Source organism: Giraffa tippelskirchi, chromosome 3 (genome assembly GCF_054371585.1).
Source record: "Giraffa tippelskirchi isolate mGirTip1 chromosome 3, T2T-mGirTip1v1.2.pri, whole genome shotgun sequence".
Taxonomy (NCBI): Eukaryota; Metazoa; Chordata; class Mammalia; order Artiodactyla; family Giraffidae; genus Giraffa; species Giraffa tippelskirchi.
This window is the reverse complement of record NC_137277.1, coordinates 45,183,909-45,200,337: the sequence shown is the minus strand read 5'-3', so window position 1 is coordinate 45,200,337 and position 16,429 is coordinate 45,183,909. Positions and strand designations below refer to the sequence as shown.

At 54.3% G+C, this 16,429-nt stretch overlaps 2 protein-coding genes across 10 annotated transcripts in view; one reads left to right on the top strand and one right to left on the bottom strand.

The window, feature by feature from the left end:
* The window catches only part of MYO1D (myosin ID), a 357,962-nt gene extending 350,100 nt beyond the window's left edge, over window positions 1–7,862 (top strand). For 2 of the 5 annotated variants that reach the window (XM_081579798.1, XM_081579801.1), the window contains 2 exons: window positions 5,762–5,910; window positions 6,411–7,862. In XM_081579798.1, the coding sequence (XP_081435924.1) occupies window positions 5,762–5,910; window positions 6,411–6,718 (457 nt within the window). In that variant the 3' untranslated portion in view covers window positions 6,719–7,862. Of the gene's footprint in view, window positions 1–5,761; window positions 6,206–6,410 lie in introns of those variants that run through there. The other 3 variants (XM_081579799.1, XM_081579802.1, XM_081579800.1) reach the window with 2 other exon arrangements.
* CDK5R1 (cyclin dependent kinase 5 regulatory subunit 1) lies at window positions 700–14,209 on the bottom strand. Of its 5 annotated transcripts, none has more exons than XM_081579809.1 (4): window positions 13,195–13,733; window positions 11,867–12,895; window positions 1,228–1,345; window positions 700–974 (listed from the first exon to the last, which is right to left on the bottom strand). In XM_081579809.1, the coding sequence occupies exons 2-3, from the start codon at window positions 12,784–12,786 to the stop codon at window positions 1,246–1,248; spliced, it is 1,020 nt and encodes a 339-aa protein (XP_081435935.1). In that variant the 5' UTR covers window positions 12,787–12,895; window positions 13,195–13,733; the 3' UTR covers window positions 700–974; window positions 1,228–1,245. The 5 variants fall into 5 exon arrangements, with proteins under 5 accessions (XP_081435935.1, XP_081435934.1, XP_081435938.1 ...); XM_081579808.1 differs by having other exon boundaries at window positions 13,649–13,733; XM_081579812.1 differs by lacking the exons at window positions 700–974; window positions 1,228–1,345; window positions 13,195–13,733 and adding an exon at window positions 14,178–14,209 and having other exon boundaries at window positions 9,664–12,895.
* Window positions 14,210–16,429: the final 2,220 nt, after the last annotated feature.

Below are 16,429 nucleotides of genomic sequence, written 5' to 3'. Positions count from 1 at the left end.
CGGCCCTCTGTGGTTTGACATGAGCAGAAGGACTCATGTCAAAGGACTTCCTTCCTGCAGAAAGCGAAACACATAGGGAGCAGCCACAGACACGAGCGGGCCATTGTCCTCCCTGGGAGCTGGAGACCCTGCACTGTGTCCCGGAGGCATTCAGGTGAAGGGCAGCCTGTCCTGGTGAATCTAAGGTTTATTGTGAAACACTAGGTGTCTCACCGCTGGGAAAAGCATCTATTTACGACCTGCCTGTGCTTGGTACAAGGCAAGCTTCCTCCCACCACATCCTGTGACCAAACACAGAGATCATTGCGTTAGCCCCGAAGTCTCTGGAACTGCTGGCCACTCCCCCAGAGGATCCGTGCATCAGCCCACTGCACTTCACCTCACTCGCATCCCAGTTCCCTTTCAAGTGCACGTGTTAGAGCTCCAGCAGGGAATGCCTGCAAGAACAGAGGGCAGGACTTCCCTGGTAGTCCAGTGGATAAGAATCCACCTGCCAATGCAGGGGACGTGGGTTTGATCCCTGGTCCAAGAATATCTCACATGCTGAGAGACAACTAAGCCTTTTCACCACAACTACTGAAGCCCATGCGCCTAGAGCCCGTGCTCTGCAACAAGAGCAGCCACCACAATGAGTAGCCCCCCACTCACTGCAACTAGGGAAAGCCCTCTCGCAGCAACGAAGACCTAGCACAGACAAAATAAATAATTTTTTTTTTTTTTTAAAGAGAGAGAGAAGGTGGCTCAAGTTCCCAGGCTGCTGGGGGCAGGGCAAGAGTCTTCTGCTGACCAGGGGTCTGGACAGCAGGGGACAAGTTCTGGGCTGGTTCAGCCCCTGGAGACACTGGCGCTGCCACACTTAATGCACGGCTGCAAGGGATGCCCGCGGATCTGGTCTTGTGTTGACCCATGGATTTCTCTGATGAGCACAGGACTGGAGGAATCGGAAGCAAAGTAACTTGATCAAGGCCATTTGTCTGCAATGATGGTTTGGAACAGATGAAACGAGATGAAAGTCCCCGAATTCCACAGTTTGCTGAGCCATTAAATCCTGTAACAGAAGACGGGGAGGAAAGCCCCTCCCCCTCCCAGCCAGCCGCCTCTATCACAGCTGTCACCGGCAGCTAGCAAATCTGCTCTCTTTTCTTTAAAAACTAAGGAGGGGGTGCTGGTTCCACGAAGATTTCCAGTGTGGTGAGGCTCCAGCAGGAGATGTCACTTGACACCCACCTGCCGAGAATCCACTCCCTATGTTGCCTTTTGGACCCTCCTGCGCTGGTCTGTCTTCAAGGTAAACAAAAGAAACCCCTTGCTGGCCTTAAAACCATATTGGTTTGAGCTTAAAATGCTGAGAAAAAAAAAACATGGTTTCAGGACAAGTTCTTACATTTCCTTTAGATAAACCCACTTTAAAAAAAAAAAAAAATTGGGGTAAAATAGCCCTAACTTAAAATTTACCATTAGTCACAATTAGTACATTCAATGTTGTACACCCATCACTACTGACTAGTTCCAGAATATTTTCATCAAAGGAAATACCCCAACTCTTCTGTTTTCTGTCTCTATGAACTTGCTTATTCTGGACATTTCATACGAGTGGAATTATACAACATGTAGCTTTTTCTGTCTAGCTTAACAAGGTTCATCCGTGTTGTAGCAGGCATCATTACTTCATTCTTTTTATGGCTAAATATTATTTCATTGGACCCCATTTGTTTGTCCCTTCATCAGTTGATAGATGTTTGGGTTATTTCTACCTTTTAATTATTGAAGTATAGCTAATTTACAATGTTGTGTTAGTTTCTAGTGTACAGCAAAATGATTCAGTTATATATGTATTATTTTTCAGATTATTTTTCATCATAGTTTATTACAAGATATTGAATATGGTTCCCTGTGCTATATGGAAGGTCCTTGTTGCTTATTTACTTTGTGTATAGTAGTGTGTCTATATTAATCCCAGTCTTCTAATTTCTCTCTCCCCCTCCCCTCTGTCCCCTTTGGGAACCATACGTTTGTTTTCTATGTCTGTGTGTCAATTTCTGTTTTGTAAATAAGATTTTAAACTTTGTACCAAGTTTTGGATTACATACATAAGTGATAGCATATATTTGTCTTTCTCTGACTTACTTCACTTAGTATAATCTCTATACCCATCCATATTGCTGCAAGTGGCATTATTTCATTCTTTTTTACAGCTGAGTAACATTCCACTGTATATATGTACCACATCTTACTTATCCATTCATCTGTCAATGGACATACAGGTTGCTTCCATATGAACAGTGCTTCAGTGAACTGGGGTTCATGTATGTTTTTGAATTATGGTGTTTTCCAGATAGATGTCCAAGAGTGGGATGATGCTATAAAACTCCTAGAGGAAAACATAGGCAGAACACTCTTTGACCTAAATTGTAGCAGTATCTTTTAGGATCTGTCTCCTAGAGTAATGGAAATAAAAACAAAAATAAACAAATGGGACCTAATTAAACCTAAAAGCTTTTGTACATCAAAGGAAACCATAGACAAAAAGAAAAGACAGCCTACAGAAAGGGAGAAAATATCTTCAAATAATGCTACCAAAAAGGGATTAATTTCAAAAATATACAAACAGCTCATAGAGCTTAATACCAAAACAATAAACAACCCAATCAAAAATGGGCAGAAGACCCAAATAGACATTTCTTCAAAGAAGACATACAGATGGCCAGAAGGCACATGAAAAGATGTTAAACGTTGCTAATTTTTAGAGAAATGTAAATCAAAACTATAATGAGGTATCACTTCACACCAGTCAGAATAGCCATCTTCAAAAAATCTACAAATATTATAATGCTGGAGAGGGTGTGGAGAAAAGGAAACCCTCCTACACTCTTGGTGGGATTGTAAATTGGTATAGCCACTATAATGGACAGTGGAGGTTCCTTTAAAAAACTATAGAGTTACCCTGTGACCCTAAAATCCCACTCCTGGCCATATGTTAGGAGTTTTATAGTATCTGGTCTTACCTTTAGGTCTTTAATTCATTTTGAGTTTATTTCTGTATATAGTGTTATGTTCTAATTTCATTCTTTTACATGTATCTGTCCAGTTTTTCCAGCACCACTTATTGAAGAGACTCTCTTCTCCATTATATTCTTACCTCCTTTGTCATGGATTAATTGACCATAAGTATGTGGGTTTATTTCTGGGCCTTCTCTCCTGTTCCACTGATCCATGTCTGTTTTTATGCCAGTACCATGTTGTTTTGATAACTGTAGCTTTGTAGTATAGTCTGAAGTCAAGGAGGGCGATTCCTCCAGCTCCATTCTTCTTTCTCAAGATTGTTTTGGTTATTCAGGGGGTTTTGTGTTTCCATACATCTTTTAAAAAAAAATTTTTTTTGAGTGCTCAGTCATGTCCAACTCTGCAGCCCCATGGAATGTAGCCCACCAGGTTCCTCTGTCCATGGGACTTTCTAGGCAAGAATACTGGAGTGAGTTGCCATTCCCTCCTCCAGGGGATCTTCCCAATGCAGGGACTGAACCCACATCTCCTGCACTGCAGGTGGATTCTTTACTGCTGAGCCACAGGGAAACCCAAATTTTAAAAATTCTTGTTCTAGTTCTGTGAAACATGCCATTGGTAATTTAACTGGGATTGCACTGAGTGTGTAGATTGCCTTGGGCAGTATGTTCACTCTCCTCTAATTGCTGTGGCTAGGACTTTCAAAACTACGTTGAATAAGTGTCCAGAGTGGGCACTCTTGTCTTGCTCCTGATCTTAGAGAATGTGCTTTCAGCTTTTCACCACTGAGTTTGATGTTAGTTGTGGGCTTGCCATATATACGGCCTTTATTATATTGAAGTGTGTTCTCTCTGTGCCCACTATCTGAAGAGATTTTTTTTTTTTTACCATAAATAGATGAATTGTATCCTAAGTTTATTCTGCATTACTGTAAATAAGGCTGCTATAAACATTCCTGTACAAGTTTTTGTTTGAACACCTGTTTTCACTTCTTTTGGCTATATATCCAGAAGTGGAATTGCTGGGTTGTGTGGTAATTCTGTCTGCTTCCTCTACAAGTCAGACGCAATCCATATTACCTTACTTTGTTGTCTGTTGATGGCAGTGCAGATGGCATCAGCTGGGGGTTGCTTAGCTGCCTAGCTCTTCAGACCAGAAAGCTGGTTCTTCTTCCTGCCTTCAACACATGTAACTACTCAACACCCTCTCTTCTGCCCAAACCCCTCAGTGGCCCTACAAAGACAGGCAGGAACTCAGACCATCTCCAACTGCAAGCAGGGCTGCAGTGCTGGGGCTTTGCTCGGTCCAGAGGGTCCAAGGACCCCTTACCAAGACCATGGACAAGCAACCTGGCTCCCGCAGGAATGAAGAGGTGCCCGAGTCACTGCCCCCAGTGGGCTCTGCTATTTTTATGCCCAAGCCTGGTTAAAAATAGCCATCTAAGCCAAGGTTTTAGCTGCAGCGGACAAGACATTAAGCAGCAGATACCTAATGCCCATGAGAGATAACAATGGTTCTCTTCTGTGTCCATTTTCTGCTTCAACAACACGTTGAACAAGAAAGCTGGTAGGAAACAGCCATGAGGAAAGCCCCTAAGAACACGGCCACGGCTGCCCACTCAGTGCTCCGGCAAAGACCAGCCTGGTGTCCCAGGCACTCAGAGGCTGAGAGTGCCACTGCCCACGGGTGTTCTTCTTGCAGAGTAAAGGGTCTGAGTGATGGTGTCACGCAAGCCCAGCATGTGCCTGGAAAGCACCTCCCTCTCCCCTGGGCCAGGCTGGGCGGACATGCAGTTGTGCCAGCCTTGGCCTGGCCTCCCATCCAGGTGGACCCTTGGCATCCCCTGTCCAACGCCAAGAGCAGCCACCTCCCAGGGATCCCAACCTGACCACACCCAAGAGCGCCCCGGGGGAATCGAAGGCTGTCACAGCACAGGGAGCTGGGCCAGCCCGTCCAGACCTCCCAGCACCGAGAAAGCCAGCGAGGCACAGGCGCAGGGTGAGATGTGCCGGCTGCCAGGTCTCCCAGCTCTTACGTAAGTGGCATCGGAAGTGCACTTAGTATGTCTCAAGGCGCCAGAGGATGGGTACTGCATCTAGCTAGCAGGTGCACAGCCTCCCCACCCGGCACCCCGGCTGGGCCAGGAGGGCCACGTGGCCCCCAGGCTGGGGAACACGCACAAGCAGCCAGCCATACGGGTGGAAGCGCGGCTCACTCTTCCTGCCACGTGGCCAGCCACAGAGCCGCCCCATGTGGGAGCAGCACCCCCCACCCCAGGGCCGCTGGCATCAGACTGGTTCTCACAGCTGGACCCACAACAGGCAAGGCCGAGCCAGGACTCACGGAAGGCATTTCTCTTGTCGGGGACCATGGGTAGGGAAGAGTCTCCATTTACCCCTGGACGCAGCACCCCTGGGGCTCTCTTTGCCATCAGAAAGAACTGATGATCACATCAGAGCCCCTTGCCGCGACATCCCCCAGCTGACATCTAAAGCCCAGGCCCTGGTCCTTGGCCTCAGGCCCGAGGGTGGTGGCCACGGCTCCGCTGCAGCTCCGTACTCTGTTCTGCCCCACGTGTGGGTTCTCGGGAGCTGGGCCCTGGCTCCCCTATGACTTTGGTTCCGGCCTGTAGCCAAGCGCCACCTCTCCCATCCTCCCTCTCTCTGTGCCCAGCCCAGGGGGCACCTGTGTGGCCCAGGAGACTCCTCCCAACCCCCGGCCGCCTGCTAACTGCCTGTCTTTTTTTTGGTTGTTCCAGTGAGAAGCGCCACCTTCAAGTCAACGTCACCAACCCCGTCCAGTGCAGCCTGCACGGGAAAAAGTGCACAGTCTCCGTGGAGACACGGCTCAACCAGCCGCAGCCTGACTTCACCAAGAATCGCTCGGGCTTCATCCTCAGCGTGCCCGGTAATTGAGGCGCAGGGAGACGGGGGCTGCCCGCCCAGCCACTGCCAGATGCCCGCTCACCAGGGTCCAGGCTGGGAGGGGGCCCCCTGCCTCCCCTGCAGCTCCTCCCCGAGGTCCAGCCTGGCTTCTGCCTTTGATCTCTGTCTTCCTCTGTCCCAACTGTCCATGGTCCCCTCAACAAATCAAAGACCCTGTGTCCTGTCCAGCCTGCAGCAGCCCCTCCAAAAGAGCTCCCCTCTTGTCAGTGAGGGCCACCCCCATGCCAGGTCAGATCGGCCTGCCTGACCCTGTGACTGGCGACTGGCCCTGCCAGGGGAGGGCTGGTGGGGCCTGAATGTTGTTTCCAACCAAAGCCAAGCCCCTGGAGTTGGGGACGGCTGTGGGGAGGTAGCCCTGCCCTCTCTCTGGGCCCAGCTGCCCCCTCCTCCCCAAGGTGATGACAACCCCACACCCTGGTTCAGGGAGCTTCTCAGAGCTCCCCGTGGACCCCCTCTCCCCAGCAGCCCGCCAAGACCACCAGGTGAGCAGGTTCACCTGGAGAGCCAGCCCCTCAACCCAGGAGCCCCTGGCCAAAGGAACCACCTCACCCAGCGGGCAGTCTGTCCCACTTGGAGTCAGCCCCCAGCCCCTTGACCCTCTGCCCGGAGAGCGCGACTCGGCGAATGCTCCAGGAATTGTCTTACTTATCCATGCAGCCCAGGCCATGGTTGTCTTACACTTATTTCTGCAGTTAGGAGCAGGGTTACTAACCAGATACCACATCCGCTGTGCCCACACTGGTGTCAGGAACACTAATAAAATAGAATAAAAGGGGAGCACTCGGGGGTCTGGAAGTTTTCCCCCTCCAATGCCTCTGCCTCACACTCACGTGGAGAACCAGGCCAGGGGCGGGAGGGTCGGGGCCCAGAGGAACTTGGGGAAGGGGAGCGACAGGAGAGAGAACAGGGGTCCTGGCACTGCGGGCCAGGCCAGGATGCCCACCCAGGCCAGGAGAGCAGCCGCCCTGCCCTGCAGAGCGCACGTGTGCTCCAGACGCCCCAGGACCATGCCGCACTCCCCTAGGCAGCCCCGGGCCTCCCAGCCTGGAACCTTCAAGAGAGTCAAGACTCAGGCACCCCATGTGGTTAAGGGGGCGCTGAGAGTGAGCCCACGCCCCAGGCGGAGCCAGGCAGGGTATCCAAGAAGGACATCTGGTTTTTCGTTCACTGTTTCGCCCCTGGGGCTCCCCCCCCGCCCCCCTACCTCGTCACCCCAGCCCCGCCCAGCACACCCAGGGCCTGCCACTGCCCCCAGGGCTCCGAGCACATGCAAGCCCCATACCATTCACAGCTCAAGACCCCTGCTGCCCTCCTGGTCTCCGAAACCCACTCTCATCCTCCAAGCCTGGTTAGCTGCCCGCACAGGGCCCCATTCAGCAACACCCACAGCTTTGCCAACTGCCTTGACGCTATCGGTCCTCCTTAACTGGAACGTCGCCTTTCCTTTCCACTTACTTCCCCAAACTTGTTGCTTTACTAGATACATGCAGACGTTATGTTTTAGACACACCAAAACAGAACATGCCAAACGAGTGCCTTTCGGAGGCTGGAGAGGAGGAGGGGAGTCTGGAGTCCCACCTCCCGCCTTTGGGGTGTGGCCCCTGGCCCTTTGGGAGCTCAGCACCGCCCGGCTGAGGGCCAGTGCACCAGCGCCGTCCACAAGCACTTTTCCATGATGTCCTGCAAGAAGTCACAGTGTGTGTGGCCACTGAAGGAAAGAATTTCGGGTGTGATCACGGCGCCAAAGGCAAAGCAGGGGGGACACAGTGATTGTATGCAATGAAGTGTTTTCTCATGATTTAGTTAAATGTAGTTTTATGGTTTGGTGCGTATATTCCTATTTTCCATTAAATTAACTTTATTTCTAAAGCATATTTTGATTTATCATCAAGAGCAATAAAGCATTAAATCTTACTCTTAAAGGTATTCTGCTTATTGAGTTGAAAACTATCTAAAATGGTGAAATTTGGGCATGTAGAAAATCAATTGTTATCCTGTAGCTGAAAGGAGCAATAAGCACAAGTAAGGTAAAAATGCAGGATAGTTGGCCTGGGGCTTTTGATGAAAAATATTAAATAGTGAGAAGAGCGCTGTGGAGAGGAGTAGCCAGGAGGGGGCCAGGTGGTGGTGTTAAATCCAAACACTTTCTTCCACTGTTTTGAGGCCTGCACACTGAAAGCGCATTGCTTTCACCTTTACTGAAATCCAAGACCGCAAAGAATAAAGGCAAGGCTCGGATCCTCAGGGCTGCAGCTCAGGGAGAGGCCTGAGCGCACCCTGGCTAGCTGGTCAGCCCCTACCCAAGCCCTCTGGTTGGGATGGGTGAGCTGCCAGCAAGCAAGGCTCTGCAGGGAGATGGGACAGCCCCAGCACCCCAGGGTGCTGCAGCCAGAGGACGCTCCCGATCCCCGGTCACTGGCCGGAGCTCGCAACGATGGCTTCTGACTCAGAAGACAAAGAAGGCACCCCTATCGCAAGGCTGCCAACTTCAAAGGCACAACCTGTACAGGTGCCCCCAAGGCCCAGGGCAGCTCCAGCCGGGCGGGTGCAGAGCCTGGGCAGGACTGAGGCCAAAACACCAGGTCTCCAAGGCCCAGGCTGGTGGCAAGAGGGAGCACAGACCGACAGCAATGCATCCGGTAGGGGGCCCCAGCCTTGCCAAAACTAGGGGCTGGGGAGGCTGCTTATCTGGGAGCTGGAGTTTCCGCTTTTGGAACCCTGCACAGAGCTAGGCTGGCGGAGCTGAACCACATGGACCCAGCCCGCTCCTGCTGGCCTGGGGACCTCGGCAGTGGGCTGCAAGCAGAGCCCGGCCCAGCACACTCGGGGACCCAGCCCCTCGCCAGGCCATGCCTGGGCCCAACCCTCCCTGGTCGGAGGTCCTGGGCCTTGGGAGACCACCTCCTGCCTGCCCTGGCCACGCGGAGAAACCCAAGTTGACTTCACCTGGGCTTCTTTCTTAATCACCTTAACCATGAACACAATTGTTAAGCCTTCTCCCCTAACCCTGCCCTTCTCCCCTCCCCGCCACAGCAATCCAATTATGTTCTGAGCACAGGAATCCTTTATAAAAACGAGCCCCCAGCCTGCTCTTGAAGGATGTGTCCACAAAAAACGGTCTGTGTAATGGATGGTCAGTGCATTTTATTTAATCAGCACAGTACAAAAATAAATAAAAATAAAGGGAGGGGAATTAAATTACAGCCAAACTGAGCTTCATGACCTTGTCAGATTATAAACCACACATACTTACAAACACACTACGCATACATACAAAAATGAGACAAATATAAATTAACAATACCCACAGTTTGGTCAAAGAATAGCTACAGAAGAAATTGCACTAAAAAACCAACATACATCACACGTGTGTAATTAGCAGTTTCAAATATACAGCTAAGAATAGTTCCAAGTGAGAAAAAAAAATGGCACATTTCCTTTTCATTGCAAGTTTAACAACTGCTAGAACAAAACTAAGTTCTAATAACTGCATGGAAAGAATATATCAACCCTTCAGGATTTACAAGAAAAAAGAGAAAAACCAAATCCTGAACTATTATTCCTGTGACTTGTTCTGTGCACGAGTGTAATTTTCACAGCCATCTGTTCTAAGATTATTTTTCTTAAGACACAAAATGCTCCTGGTTTGCATGCACAATATCACTGTAAAAGCAACAATTAAAGAATAAAGGTTGGGGTTTTTTTTGTAGGTTAGTTTTTTTCCTTTTTTTTTTTTAATTGTTCTAAAAGTAGTCTTCATAGCAGCATGTCAAATGGGTTCATTGCTTGCACACTCAAGTATATCAGTTTCTTTACACAATACTGATGACCAGTGCAAGAGGAGAGACCTCGCCAGGCTTCATATGGATGGAACTAGAGAGTTCTTTCTTTAGTCCCCAACCATTCCTGAAATTTGCACCGCCTCCATAAATTAAAAAAATAAATATGGAGAGAGAGAAGGAAACACACAAAACTGGAATCCCGCGGGTGCACCTTCCCGCAGTTTCAGGCCCAGCAAGGCCCACAGAAGGAGCAACTCCAGACCCCGGGTCCCGGCTTTTGACACTCAGCCCCCAGACCCCAACCCACCCCCGACCCTCGCGTGCCGCCGAGGACCCCGACGCCCCCACGCCGCCTACCTCGGGTCACACACGGCAGCAGGATCTGCACAGACAGGCTGTGTGGCAACTCCCGCGGAGAGGAGGCGCTACGTGCGAGGTCCCTGCCGGCAGCAGCGGGGCTCCTTGCAGCCCCGCGGCAGGTAAATCTGGCCGGCGGTCCTAGGAGCAGCTCGGCGTGGGCCTCGGGCGCAGCTGAGGCCCGTGCTCCCAGCTTGGGGCAGGCCCTCTTTCTCGCGAGCACCACGGGGCCCGCAGGCTCGAAGCCGGGCCTATTAAATCGGGACCTCGGTTTCACAGCTTTCTCTTTTTTATGTGAATTTCAGTAGTGCTTGTGCTGAGATGGCAGCCACCTGGAAGCTAATCCTATGTAAAACAGCCCCCTGCCTCCCCCACCCCCAGCCTCCCCTTCCAGCCCCCCTTGGGGGGTTGAGACTGGAAGAGAGAATTCTCTGTGGGCCTTCACATCAGTCTTTGTTCCCCAAAGCCAGAGGGATCACGGAAGGCTGGCTCCCTTCTCTGGGTCCTCTCCCAAGTCCCCAGCCACTGATCTGGGAGAATCAGAAAGAAAATTAAGTGACACATCATGGGTTTTTACAGCCACTGGGGTTGAAGGTGGAGACCCAAACTGGCAGCTGCAAATGATCAGCGGGAGAATCAGCAGGCAGTCAGGAGTTCGGCTCCTGGCTCGTAATTGTCTCCAAGATCCAGCTGTCTCACTGGGCCTTTCGGGACAAGGCTTCGTCTTCAGAAGAGACTCAAGTGTTTGGAAACAGCTTTAAATCAACAGGGGGGTGGTGAGGGGAGGGGTGCATCATTACCACATCACCCTGATCCCTGACATTACACCCCCACCCCGCAGCTCCGCAGGGCAAATGTCATGGGCACCGGCAGGGGCCTGAGCCCTTAGGTGGGCACCGGCTCAGTCCCAGGCATGGCAGCCCCACCTGCCCGGGAGGCAGGCTGTTGACAATGGGCACCTGCAGCTGCCCTGGCCTTCGCCATGGGGTGACTAAGCTGCATGATTCAAATGGAAAAGTCACCCAAGAAAGGAGTTGTCCCTGGCATCACCCCACCCCTTGGGAGCCGGGACCCAAAATGAAAGAACTTAAGTGAGTCAAACCAGCTCATTAACCAATACTACCAACAGGGCTGGGGGTGGGGGATGAAGGAGGGGAGGTTGTGGGGGGCGGGGGGGCGGTTCCACGTCTCCACGAAAGGAAAGCCCTTCTCCCTAAAAAAGAAAAAAGAGCAAACCAGGGTCGTGCATGATCAAATTAGAGGACATGATCTTCGCACCAGGCTGGCTTCCCCTCGATTGAAGAGGCTGTCCCCAGGGCCACAGGCGTTTGGCCTCCTGAGCCCACGTGTGGCACAGTCCAGGTGGCCGGCTGCAGGAGCCTCTGGGAGAACAGACGACCCAAAACAGGAGCCACCAAAGGGCCTCCAACCAGAAACTCCAGTTCCTCCCTGGGCCGCCTGGCTGTGGGCCACCTTCCCTGCCTTGGTCCAGCAAGGGCGCAGGTAGCAGAGGCCGGTCAGTCCTTTCAATTCCCCAGAGTGAGAGGTCGAGGGCTGGGGTGGCTCTGAATACATCTTCTGAATGTTGCACAAGGTTCGGGAGTTCAGAAGCGCCCAGAGTTCTTGGCAGGGCAGAGGAAAACCCCAAGGAGGGGAGATGGGAAGGAAGAGGCCCTTGGTGGCTTTGCTAGACACATACTGTACACAAAATCTGATTTAAGAATAAATTTTTAAAAATGAATTGAATCCTTGAGCCATGTTGCAGGCTAGCGGACTCACCGGTCCAGCCCGAGGAGGAGCCGCTTCTTGTCCTCCTGGCCGCTCTCGTTCTTCAGGTCGGAGAACACCTGTGTGAAGTAGTGGGGGTCGGCATTGATCTGCAGCATCTTGGAGCTCATGAGGTTGATGACAGAGAGGCAGCGGTCCCAAAAGGCCTCCTTGCAGCTCTCCACCAGGAAGGGCTTGAGCGGGTAGGAGATCTCGTTGCCCATGTAGGAGTAGGAGAGGTACAGGCAGGTCAGCAGGACCGCCTGGAGCTCGTGGTCGGAACCCACCTCGGAGGAGATGACATCCCGGCAGAGCATGTAGAGGAAGACCACGTTGGCCGGCGTGATGAAGCCCTGGTCCTGCCAGCCCTGCAGCAGCAGCGAGCGGTCCACGCTGCGCAGCCAGAGCACAGGGTCCGTGGGGGACAGGTGCTTCAGGCGGTAGCACCGGCGACAGAGGAACTCGCCCAGGCAGCGCAGCAGCTCGCTGGTGGACGCCTGGACGATGACCCGTTTGGGCGTCCCTGCGGAGCTGACGACAGGGTGCGGGGCCTTCTTGACGGACGAGGAGACCCCGGTCTGCGAGCCCGAGAGCTGGCTGGCAGGGGGGGCGGGCGGCTGGGCCGGCGGGGGCTGGGCGAACGTGGACAGGTTGGCGCACGACAGCGACTTCTTCAGGTTCTCATTGTTGAGGTGCGTGATGTTGTTCTGGTAACTGCTGTTGGGCTGCACCTTCTTGGAGTTCTTCTTCTTGGCCGACACGGCCACGATCCTTTTCCAAGGCAGCACGGAGATGATGGAGTGCCGCTTCAGGTTCTTGTCCTTGGCGTTCTTGCTGTTCTGCACGGCCGTGTAGTGGCCCACCGTGGCCGCGCCATCCTCAAACAGCGTGGCCTTCCGGTAGCTGGGGGACAGGGACAGCACCGTGCCCATGGCGCCCCTGCGCGCCCAGCCTACCGGCTGGAGGGAAGCAGCTCACCGAGCCCGCGGCGGCCAGGGAGAGGCGGGGGCGCTCCCGAGGTCGCGTGCCGCCCCTCCGGATCTGTGGGGGGAAAACAAGATGGTTCTCAGCATCAGGCGGGGCTCGCGCCGCGCTCCTCCGCCCCGGCCTCGGCGGCCCCGGCCCCGCGCCCGGGGCCTTCCCCGGTTGACACGGCCCCGCCCGCGTCTCCGCGCCGCAACCCCGGCCTCTTCACTGCGGCACCCGCTCCCGCCGCGGTCCGGATGGCAGCGCGGGGGCCCGGGCGCCGGCGGAGGCGGCCGGGGACCCCGCCTCGACACCGAGCGCGGCCGCGGCCCCGGTCCCCCGGGGGCAGCGGGCGGCCCGAGGGGCAGGCTTACCGAGCAGGTGGCTCCGGCGCTCCGCACCTTCCGCAGTGCGCGCCGCGGCTCAGCGCCGCGGTCCCGGGGCTCGGCGGGGCTCGCGCGCGGCGGCGGCGGCGGCGGCGGCTCGGGAGCTTCTGTCCAAGGTTCTGCAGGCGCCGCGGCCCCGCCCCCCGCTCGGCCGCCTTCGCCGCCGCCGCGCCCGCGCCCGCCCCGGCGCGCACCTCAGCGGCCTCCCTCTCGGGCGCGCGCGCGCGCGGCCCACGCGCCGGCCGGGCCTGGTCTCACCCGGGAGCCGGGGCCGCCGCCGTGCTCAGCACGAACGGCGCGCGGTGCGGGCAGCGACGCGGCCGCGAGCCCCGGGAGCCTCTCTACTCGCCGCGCCCCATCCAGGACCCGGACTCGGGAGGCGCGGACTCGCAGCACCGCCCCGCCCCGCCCCGCGGGGCCGCCCCCTCCCCGCACTGCTCACCGCCCGCTCGGCGCTGCCGCGCCAGCAGCAGCCCGGCCGCGTGAGAGTCGCGAGCGAACCGCGCAGCTGAACTCGGGCGGGTGGTGAGCGCCGGGTGGGGAGGGCCGGGGCGGGGCCGGGGGGCGACCCCGCCTGCCGCCCCGCCCAGACACGTGCCGCCTTTGTTCCCGCCGCGGCGTCCGCAAGCTGCGGGCGGCGGGGGCGCCCTCGGCCGCGGCCGCACTCCGGCCTCCTGAGAAGCAGCCCACCGAGGCCAATACCCGAGCAGCCTCCTTCCATTTAACGCCCGAGACCCCGGGGCCAGAAGCTAGGGCGTTCGGAGAGCAAGGGCGGGGGAGGGGGCGAGGCCTCAGTGCCACGCGCATCCAGAGGGGACTGTCCCATGAGTTCAGAGTGCTTTTTCCTCCAGGACCTCCGTTGTCCCATCCCGGGTCAATGCCCACCGCCCAGGTAAGTCTCAGAAATACAGCCCAGAGGCGTGGGCTGCTCTGAGCCGTTCCACGGAGCGACTCTCCTTCCCGCACCACACCTGGACCGGGCCCTGAGGCTCCTGGCTCGGTCACTGCCCCAGAGACGGATGAATACTGAGCCCATCCTGAATGTGACCTCAGAATTTCCATTGGTCCTCTTTATCTGTTATAGTACAACTGAAGCACCTGCTTCAACCAGCCTCTGATCTGCCGACTTAAATATTTTTCATGCTAAGCGGGTATAATTTGAAGACTCGGTGCTCCTAAAATTATTAAATTCTGAGTCAAATTCTGGTTCTGATAAGAACTTTTTTTCACAAAGAACAAGAATCCTTCACAAAGGCTCTTCTTCACTTGTCATTCTTTTAGTTTGGTTCTGGAGATTGACTCAGATTTGACTACTAACCTGGGAAAGAGGAGAGAGAGACTTAAACCATATCCTAATTCCAGTTACCACTTCTGGACCTGGTAAGGAGGAAGTGGCAGTCCAGAGAATACCCTATCCCCTGATGCCCAGACCACTCCAGCAACCTGTGTCAGCTCTGCCTACTGCCCTGAGCAGTACTAAAATCTGGTGTCACTCACAACAATGCTACATCATCAGAAAGTACTAGAATTTGCTAAAGTACTACCCAGAGGTTTCTCTGTCAGTAATGGCCTGGGTGGCCATACAGTGGAAATGCAATGCTCGGTACTCAGGCTACTTGTGGCGCTCTTTAGAAACATCCACAGCAGCTGTCATTTTAACTTGGAAGGTAAAGGTTGGCCCTTAGCTTGGTGTGCCCCTCCCTCTGAACATTCCTCAAGGTACAGCCCCTAGCTGCTTTTCAGATGGAGCTGTGCTCTATAGAAAGTGGCAACCCACTCCAGTGTTCTTGCCTGGAGAATCCCAGGGACGGAGGAGCCTGGTAGGCTGCCGTCTATGGGGTCGCACAGAGTCGGACACGACTGAAGCGACTTAGCAGCAGCAGCAGTGCTCTATAGAAGGCGCTCTGAGCATCAGTGTCCTCTAGGTCCCTGGCCCGATGACTCTTCCTAAGGCAAAGCTGGACCCCAGCCTTTTTTCATTCTGCCCCTAGTGGAGGCCCCGCTCATGACTTGGCCCCTGACCACATTGCTTTTCGTGTGTCCCCTTCAGATTATGGATGGTTAAGCAGGGGATAAATGCTTTCCACTTCACCAAATATGCTTAATTTCTAAGCCTATTATCCACCCCATATAACTATCTAGACCCACCCTACTACCTGTACCTGCAGATTTCAATTCTAACTATTCCAGTTCATGGTGGGCAGTTCCACTTCATTCCATCCTATTTCCCAAACCATGATGGAAGCTCGCGTTAGCCTGGGCCTTTTCCAGCCTGGCCGCTCTCATGTCCTCTCTTGCCTTTGTCCAGTCAGCCCTCACTTATTACCTTCAAAAAGAGCTCTTGGCAGAACTATCCCAACCTCCTCACACTTGTCAGAGGTGAAGTCATGTGTGCGGCAGGGCATGAATGGGAGGGCGCTGCCAGCACACTGGCTGTTGTGACCGAAGAACCCTAGAACGCTGTCCAGCCGTGTCATGCCCGCTCTGAGGTGCCACACCACTCTGCTCACCCAGCCCACCACTACCACCCTCCTCAAGTTCCCATCACTGCTCCAAATGCAAAGAAAGGAAGAGCAACCATCTGCCCAAAACGGCAGAATAAAGGACCCAGGAGGCAAACCCAGATGAACGATGCACAGCTGTTTTCTTCCCGCTTTTCACCAGACAACTGCAGGGAAGCTCTCCAGATCCCACCCCCATCCATCAGCCTCTTTATCCTATAGTCTGTCTCTAGCTGCTGGAAGGGCCAGCCCGCTTGGTACTTGTGCTGCTGAGCTAGGATTTCCATGGGGCGCTCCCATACTCTGCATGCCCCCTTCCCAAGAAAGAGAAGTCAACGCCCCAGCCAGCCAGCCCCCGAAAGGGCTCGAATAAAGCCAGGGCTCGAATAAAGCCGGGCTGAGCCCTGGCTCCTGAGGAAGTCATGCTTTGTTCTCTCAGGCATCACAGAGCAGCATCTAGTGGCCCTTCTGGGCAGCACAGATTACATAACTCTAGCCTGCAGCAGGGTTTCAGAGCCAAGGGCCTCAGCCGCCGCTCCCAACGCCATCAGTATCTCATTAACACAAGGAAGCCCTGGCACCACGAAGCCTAGTGCCAGGAAGGGCCCCTAAGTGAGGGAGCTGGGCCCAGGCTAGCTCATGGGCCACCCCACCCTCTCAGCTGCGCCTGGATGCAGCTTATCGAAGCCTGGGAAAGGAAGCAGTCCTGCGAGGTCTAGAGC